This window comes from Merops nubicus, unplaced genomic scaffold, assembly GCF_000691845.1.
Source record: "Merops nubicus isolate BGI_N331 unplaced genomic scaffold, ASM69184v1 scaffold30392, whole genome shotgun sequence".
NCBI classification, from domain to species: domain Eukaryota; kingdom Metazoa; phylum Chordata; class Aves; order Coraciiformes; family Meropidae; genus Merops; species Merops nubicus.
In genome coordinates, this window is record NW_008594744.1 from 2,119 (window position 1) to 11,003 (window position 8,885).

Consider the following 8,885-nt stretch of genomic DNA (forward strand, 5'->3'; position numbering starts at 1 on the left):
GTCCACACGAGACCCCCGTGCACGTGCAGGCAGCTAACACAGCAGGTGGATGCCACACTCTGCACTTTCCACTTTTTTCAACATGTTGCACGAAGCCACGTGGCCCAAAACATCAGCAAGCAAAACAGAGCTTTCAGAGCACTCCCTCAGTAATGTTCCTGCAGTCTGAGGATTAAAAACATTTATTTTAAAACAGTATGTTTCCTGTTTCTTTGGTGCTGTCCCAGTGCTTGTGCTGGTGAGCGGGACAGTTGGAAATCATCCTGTTCACTGTCAGGTTCACCTCTGCCTAAAGAAGAGAAATAGTCTGAGAGCAAAAAGAGCAAGGCAGGGAACACATACAGGAGGTTCTTAGAGATATTAGAGAACTTCAGTATCCCTTCCTCTTTTCTACAAAGATGACCCTGGATTGCACAGTAAATTAACTTTTAAAAAAATAGGAAAAAGAAGGGAAAAATGACACAAACACAGCAGTAACCGCTCTCCATATTGTCTGCTGTAAGTGTGTGTACATTTTATATCCTCCTGTGCCTTGGATTCCGACCCAGCAGAATGCTCTGGCCTGCATCCACATGAGCTGTCTAGAGCTAACTGTGGCCCTTCTTCCCTGCGGTTTTGTCGGAGGGTTTGTGAACGTGGTACACATGGAAACCTGTGATGGACAAGGAAAACCTGCGTAGTAGCTTAACTCACCCAGCAGTGTGGAAAACACGTTAAGAACTTGAGGGCTTTTATATTTTGCAAACAAAAGGAAGTTCATTTCCTCTGCTGCCTCACCATAGCATTATGTGCAAAAACATGCCCGGAGCTCTTGAAATGCCTTTACTTATTTCTGCATTTACCAGATTTATTTATAGACCTGTCTGGAAAACGCTGGCTTTTCATTTACAAGACACTATGAAGCTTTTCGGAACTGTTTCATAAACCAAACTCTTTAAAAACACCCACACCTACAGAAATTGTCAACTATCATCAAGTCTCAGGACTTTTTTTTTGTCTATTTAAGAAGTATTTACAGGACAGTTAAAACTGCCATATTAAAGCATAAATATGTCATTCTCCACGTGCTAATTTTACCATGTTAATAAACCCAGTGATGAGCAAATGTGCCTAAAACATCGCACATCCCTGTAAGAAAGCAAAAATACTCTGGTTATGTCTCAACTGAATGCAGTTTTGGGGCATTCTAACAGTTTAGAAAATAAGTGGAAGCAAATTCTTCAACGAAATACAATAAACATGCAGGCTTAAAACATCTGGAACAGAAGTAAGGTGAAAACTGGGAAACACGAGTGTCCTGGGCGCCCAAAGGGAAGAGAAGCTTTCACTCTCTGCACATGTCACCAAGCTAGCTCGTAACAATGAGCTACAGTTCACTCACTGTCTAGGCATCCTGGCAATAAACCACAACAGAAACGTTAAAATAATAACACTAATAAAAATAAATAAGAATTTGGACTTATTTGAGCCAAGATATTTTAATAAAATGCCATCATTCGTTCCTTGGCCTGCATGCTCCTATTACATTCCTTAATTGCCTTCATAACTTTCTGTTTGCAACAGTTAGAACTCAATAACTTCAACCCAATTACAAGAATTAATCCCAGCAATCATTTAATCTGCTTGTTGCTCTAATACCACACCCATCTGGAAAACTACCCAGGATCTTTATTACCACCTTATTAACAGTTGGCTATCTAGAGGTATTCCTTCTGATAATTATATGCCTCCACTTGGCAAAACAAAATGGATTTATAAATGCTCATTTCTTTCTAATAGACATTAGGCTGTCTGGTGCTGACCTCAGCTAGACTTTGGTTTTTGGGTGGTGAAGCACAAACGCCATCCTAGTTGATCCAAGACACCATTGTCCTTATAGGTCCTGTCTCTGCTGTGCTGGCATAACAGCAAGGATAATTGTTCTCCACTGAGTTTCATCAAAAAGACCTAATGCTGAAACACACAACTTCTTGCCATCTAAGTGCTAGTTTGGTCACACAATTGTTAAATTTACATGTTCAAGCTTACAAAGTATACACTTTTTTAAAGCGTAGCATACCAAATGCCAGTCTATTTCTATGTGTTCCTACTGCAAACCTACCCAAACTTTTGGAAAAAATGCTGTAACTTCAGCAAGGAACATCCCTATTTCTCTGATCCATCATGCATCACTCCCAAATTCTGACAGCTCACCAAGGTCATTGTGACAGCAAAGTCTTGAAGCTCCCTTCTTCAAATGTTCTTCTTCCACATTACTGCTGGAAAATGTTGCACTATGCATTCTCTAGTTATCCGAGTAAAAGAATTTTGAAGCAGTTTGGGATATCCACACACGAGTAGAGCTCCTGCCATCCAGGTGTGTCAGCCTCAGCTTCTTTCCAGACACAGTGATCAGCTCACCATCGAGTGTCCTCGGCAGCATCCTGGTGAGTATTTCAGGCTTTGTGGTGCGGAGAGATACCCCAGAAACATTGCAAATTGTCACCAAATTCAAGCACAGGAGCGTAACAGAGGCACGTGCAGCTGGGCACCTCCTGACAGAGCATCACCAGAACCTGAATCTCTACTCCACAGCCTGTACTTCTTCCCCCCTCACTGCCGATAAAAGCAAAAACAAAAGCACATGAAGAATGAAAACATTTTTTCTCTAAGGCAAGAGGCATGGAAGTCTGAAGGCAAACTTCACATCTACCAGCACAGAATCATTTTTGGCAGGAATAATTACAGTTTAAGGCAGCATTACAAACACTTTCTTGGTTTACCCTTCTACCTTCATTCTTCATATATCCACAGTACTGTGTGTATTCAGTAGTTTTTGACCTGAGTTAGCAAGTGTTGGTACACGTTGTACTCACAGTACTCACAACTCCATTAGTAATCAACAATTCCTGTATTAAAACATCCAGAAAAGTGAGCTGTGGATCTGTATTTGTGCTTCAGCTTTAGTGTGGCAGTATCAAGCATGTTACCTGGGATACAACAGTCCTTTGGTGATCTACCATGTACTGCAAGTCCCCTGGACCTTCTTGTTTTCCCCACTTTTATTAGACTTCCCCACATGACCATTTTAAATCAGCACTGAGAACTCTCTTGAACTCTTCTCGCAGCATTTCTCACTGCCAGTTCTGAGCTCCTGTGGCAACAGGGCTGCCTAAGTACCACCTTTGTGGGATTTTAGCAGCATTGAATCTTTATTCAGAGCACAAGAAAATAAGACTGAAAAGGATATTGAATTGAAAATGTAATATATTCCTATAAAAATACTGATGCCAAGATTGCAGCAGAAGTCTGTCATTCAGTTTCCAGAAAAGCTGAAATCTGTAATTTGAAAGTTATCTAAGTATCTAAAGGCATGAGGACACAGGACTTGAAGAAATGCATGTGTTGAAATCCATGCAGGACAGAACACCATGACAGCAAGCTGAGGCCACGCGGTCAGCGGCAGTAACTGAAGTTAACCCCACTCCAACCCCATTACCCAACATATCTGTGCCAGTTTATAAACTGGCATAGAAAAGGAAACAGAAAACAAGAAGGTACCAAAAATCCTCACAATTGGCTGTCAGGTTATCTGCAAATAATTCTGATAAGGAACCAAGGACAGAGTGCTGTATCATCACCTACAGACCGCTCGAAGTTCACAGACTGAATTGCCACCCTCAGCTGCCATCTCCACACTCACTTTTGCCTTCCTTTTTCCCATGGCACTTGAAATCCCTAAACCCATTGTTTCCTGTGGGGCAGAGGCAGCAGTACTGGCTTGACCAGTGGCTCTCCTTGCTGCGAGCAGAAGTTCAGACTACCCAGGCCCTGTGAGCAAACACCTTCTGCCTCTGCTGCACGCTCCGCTGCCCAATTGTTCATCTCGCAGACAAACAGGAACTGGCTTTTATGCTTGAAGGGTGTTTATGTCTTGCATAATTTATTTAAGGTCCTATCCTGCTTCCATCCAGCTCAAGATCGAGCCATTACACATATTTCAAAGTTAGAAGCTCTGACTCCTTAGTCAAGGAGCTTCACTCAGATGCTGTGTCAGAGGGTTGGCAGAAGCCAAACCCCCTTTTGCCCTCCTGCTCAGCATGCCACCCCCCTCGGTGCAACAGCAAGTGCAGAGCCCAGCAGCTGTGCACAGGACAGGAGAGCTCATGGGAAAGGGACAGGGATCGTCCCCTCCAGAAAAGGCAACAGCAAGACACGGCTCAGGACTACCCTCAAAAAGCAGCCAGGAAGATACAGAGCAGACCATTTCAAGGTGATGGAGGGAAGTCATTCCAAAGCACCTGTGGCAAATGTAGATCAGTTCTTTCAGTAAACTTTATGCTGTTACTCAAAAACAGCATAAAGCTTCCACTTTATGTCTTTACTACATTTTACTGACCAGCATCTTTGCTAATTAAGATTTTAACGTAGGTATGCACTTATATCCATCTGAATACATAGGACACACACCATATACAATTTGGCTACAAAATAGCTTGTGACTGACAACTGGCTAACTAAATTCCACCTAGAAATGAATTCACCTTTATTTAATCTGCCAGATAATCTGTGTCACCCCCCTGAAGTGTAGGTAAAAGCCTACACTCTGCTGAAATAGATGAAGTTCCCCACCAGCTACAGAATGCCATCCTGATATGTCCCCAAGCAAAGCAGAACAGCACAACAGTGCTTCCAGACAAGGTGTCAAGTCCATGTTTGGTGGGAGCACACCTTGAATACCATGGCAAGTGTGCAAGTGTTGGATTTTACCTACAGAGAAATGAAAGAGGAAATTTAGGAACATGCCAAATGTAAGTAAGCTTATTTTCAGGTGTTCACAACAGGATAATCTACTGCTGCTCATAAATATTGTACAACACGTTTACTGTCATGTCTGGACACAGGTGGGCCCTGTTTTCTGCACTTGGGCAGTCTATCTGGATTTTTACTTTTTATTTACTGGAAAAAATCTGGTACTGTTTCCGGAATTAAAGCTTCCCCTGGGGTCAAACAATTCACACAGTGATGACTTCTGAATGCCTGCTACTTGTACATCGTTTCAATTACATAACTTTTACAAAGGTCAAATATGTTTCTTAACAATGCTGAAGCCAACTTACAGACATCAGAACTAACCTAGGAGACAAAATATGGTCAGACAAGTTAACCTGCCTAATTTCAAGTTTACTATTATTTACCTGACTGCAAACATTCTGCCTGTGCTCTGTGGTGTATGAGAGAGTTTGCAGTTTACAAAAGCAAGCAATGCTAATTACTCACTAACATGTGGTTTCCATCTATGTTTATTTTATAGATATTAACCTGAAATTAAATCAACACAAAAGAAAAATAAAATAATCAAGTATTTTCAGAAGGCACACAAGCTGGAGTCTCCCGACAGCTGCTGTGCTTTTGCAGAATTTTAAGGTACATAGATACATTATTCCCCTTCCATGGCTACTTATGTACATCAACGGGAGAAACCAGCTTCTCAGGGAAAAGCATGGCTCTGACTGTGATGGGTAGTGATTTATGTATCAATCTGATTCAGAAGCAAGATAACAGATAGAGGTTGCGTACTTCAAATACTCCACTACCAGAACTCCCATCCTGCTGCTTTAATTCAGAGACAGTTGGCAGAACACATCAGAATCTCGCTCAACAGACACTGGAAAGCAAGCAAAGGCAACCAAAAGCTCCCACTGTATATTTCTACACGTAGCACACAAAACTCTCTTCAAGAAATCAAGTGTTAGACAGACCCGCTGCCCTTACTCCACTGCCTGTGTCAAGATACCAGGGAACAAGTGGATAAACAACTAAAACGCAAGTTATATGTTGTCCTTGCAATGAAATAGGTCTCAGAAACCTCCTCCAGTTCCACACTTCAGCACTAGGTACTGAACCACGTCAGGCCCATGAGGGCACCACAGTGAATCCAGAGGGGTCTGAAGCTTTTGGGCTGCTCAGTTACAAACCTGTGAATTCCACAGAGAGAGGCAATAAGGAGTGACCTGGGAGAATGAATCTCGAAAGAGCACATGATCCAGGTGCATCAGAGCCCTGACACTCGCTGCCCAAGTTGTCTCAAAAATAGCACAAAATAATTTGAAAAGCAACAGATAAGGATGTCAGGCGTAACTTGAATTTAACACAAGTAACAAATAAAGTTCAGAGAAATGCAATTTTTAAATCGAAGCTGCACTTTTAAATAACCAGCAGTAACAAATGCAAGAGAATCATCTTCATTATCACCTACAGGCAGACCCCAAACAACTATGGATCCATAATTGTGGCTGAAGGACATAAACAGTTTGTAAACATATCATGCCTAAAACTTGATACTTCTGGCTGATAAGGATTTGTTTCCAGAGATCATTAAGAGACCTTCAGTACTGCTGTAACCATGTACTAGAGGTATCTTCTGTACCTGGGAAACTGTTTTCTGAACTCCAGGCCAATCCTCTAAACTTGAGATTCAAAACTTGTTTTCAAAGAATTACCTATCCACCCTTGGGCAAAAAAATAAAACCAACCCCTCTTAATTCCTTTGCCAACTATTCCATAACTTGGCAATCCTTAAATACTCTTGTGCTGTTTTCAGTTGTAGCCCACATGTTAACTACAGCAGAGCTACCAACCACCATCTGACTGCAAAGGTCCTCAGGAGGCAGGAGGTAATTGTGTGTGCAGAGGCAGAGGCACAGAGGTAGCCTGACAGTGGAGCAGAACAAGCATAAGGACTCAAACATTCTGGTACAGGTCAGGTTTTGCACCACTTAATAGGCATTTGATGGAATACTAAAACAAAGCTGTCCTAGGGAGATGTCCAAGTGTAAAACTTCACTGCAGAGAGAAACGTTTCTTAAAGGACACACACAAATCTCTCACAGGCTTTGCTAAAGTCTCCTCACGTTGGTCTGTCACACTAACTACAGTCTCAGAAGACAGTGTTCATTTCTGGTATTTAACACTCCCACTTAGCATGTGACACTATCTTATTTCAAATGCAGGATTTAGGATTTTCAGCACCACTGGTGTAATTACACCTATTCATTTCTTTCTCCCCAGTCTTCCAGGTGCATCCTTCTGAGCTGTACTTACTAGGAGAGAATGAAGCTGCTTTCAAGATTCTTGGGTATTTCCATGCAGGAAATATGGCCTAAATAATGTCAGTTTAACAGTTCTCATACACTTAAAAATCAGGTGCTTGGAATCACATGTTCCTGTTTGAATACACTCATCTCTTTACTATGAAAAATACAGCTCTATCAATTGCTTCTCTATGAGCTTGTTATAAGCTAGTGATAAGACACTGCAAAACAGTACTTATTTTCTGTTTCATTATCTGAAGTAATTCCCTCCAGCATTAAGATGTGACATAAAATCTTTTAATAAATTGAGCAACTTCACTAAATTCTCTCTAAAGAAAGCAAAATACAGAATGAAATATAAAACCTTTTCAAACATCGCAGGGAATTTCAGTAGCAAGGTAACAAATTATGCAAGCCACAGGCCTATATTACACATTTAAAATGTTAGCTGAGACTTTAAACAACCACAGAAACATTTTTGTATGATCTGATTTAAGATCTTCTGTTTAAGAACTCAAAACCAAAAATTTAATCTTTTCTGATTAATATTAGCAACTTTAAAAAAAAAAAAAACAAAAAAAACCCAACCAAACAAAAAAAGGCATTCTCCTGAAGGCTGAAATACATTCCCAGGCAGGATTCAAGTATCACAGTCCTTTCCACAGAATATCTCTCAATAAAGCACAGCCCAGTATTGCCTGAGAGATAACCACCAGGAACACTCTATACAACAGATTCCTACTCTCAGAATTTTACTTTTTCCTGCTTTTGAGGGAGCTGTTGTGAACTCTTACTCTCTTCTGCACAGAAGAAGCAATCTTCATAGATGTTTTCTTTGTGAGGGACCTTTCCACAGCTCCAGGTTTCCATAGCAACAGCTGAGCATCCTCTCCACCTGTCAACAGAGACTCATCTGTCAGGTTCCAGCAGAAAGAGCGAACAACGGCGGAGTGTCCTCCATAAAGGGTACACACCAGGCTCAGCCCATCGGTGCCACAGCCAAGTAGGTGAATGTTTCCTGTGGATGTGCCCCCAATAAGAAAGAGTTTGTCTGCCTTCTTGTGGTACAAGCCACCTACCAGGTAATGCAAGGTGTCATTTTCAATGCAGACTTCGTCTCTGACATCCAGGATGTGCAACAGTGTTATTGGCTCTTCAGTATCTAACTGAGCAACGTCCCACCAACAAAACCCCTCATCGTGTGTCATGCAGTAGACCTGTTTATAATCCTTCCCAGACCAGCCAGTAAAACTTACAGAGGAATCTGAATTGCAAGTTGATATCAAAGCATCATCTTCGTTATCCTTGTTAATGTCGAACACATTAACCAACCCATCAGTTGACCCAGAAACTACCAAATTGGGTTCAATAGGATGAAAACAAATTTTAGTGATGTCATCATTGTGACTTTCGGAATAGACTCCCAAGGGTTCTTTAGTTGTGCTGGCACAGTTTGTAACCCCTCTTGCATCCCAGAACACCAGAAACGTGTCCTTTTCAACTTTTTCTGTTCCAGCACATATTACGAGATCGCTGCAGTTGACATCAAAACTGCTGAAAACGTTGGAGGGATAGCCACTAAATATCTGCACAGCTTCCTGAGTTGCTAATCGAACATCCCAACACTTTACTGTACCATCACTGCATGCTGAAAAAACTATGCTGTCACGTGTGTGTGCAAACCTGACTCCGTTAAGGATCCCAGGACAGCTACTGTACTCCCGCAGGAAGCTTAATGTTTCCCTGTTATACAACCTAATTGACTTATTGGAACAGGAAACTGCCACAAAGCGACTGCTTTCAGGTTCAGCA

The 8,885-nt window shown here is 41.6% G+C and overlaps 1 protein-coding gene across 1 annotated transcript in view; it reads right to left on the reverse strand.

Annotated features, from left to right (window-relative positions):
• Positions 1–7,825: 7,825 nt before the first annotated feature.
• WDR89 (WD repeat domain 89) overlaps positions 7,826–8,885 on the reverse strand; it is a 1,196-nt gene continuing 136 nt past the window's right edge. Inside the window, 1 exon segment of the mRNA XM_008935871.1 lies at positions 7,826–8,885. This exon segment is cut by the window's right edge and continues 5 nt beyond it. Within this exon segment, the coding sequence (XP_008934119.1) occupies positions 7,826–8,885 (1,060 nt within the window).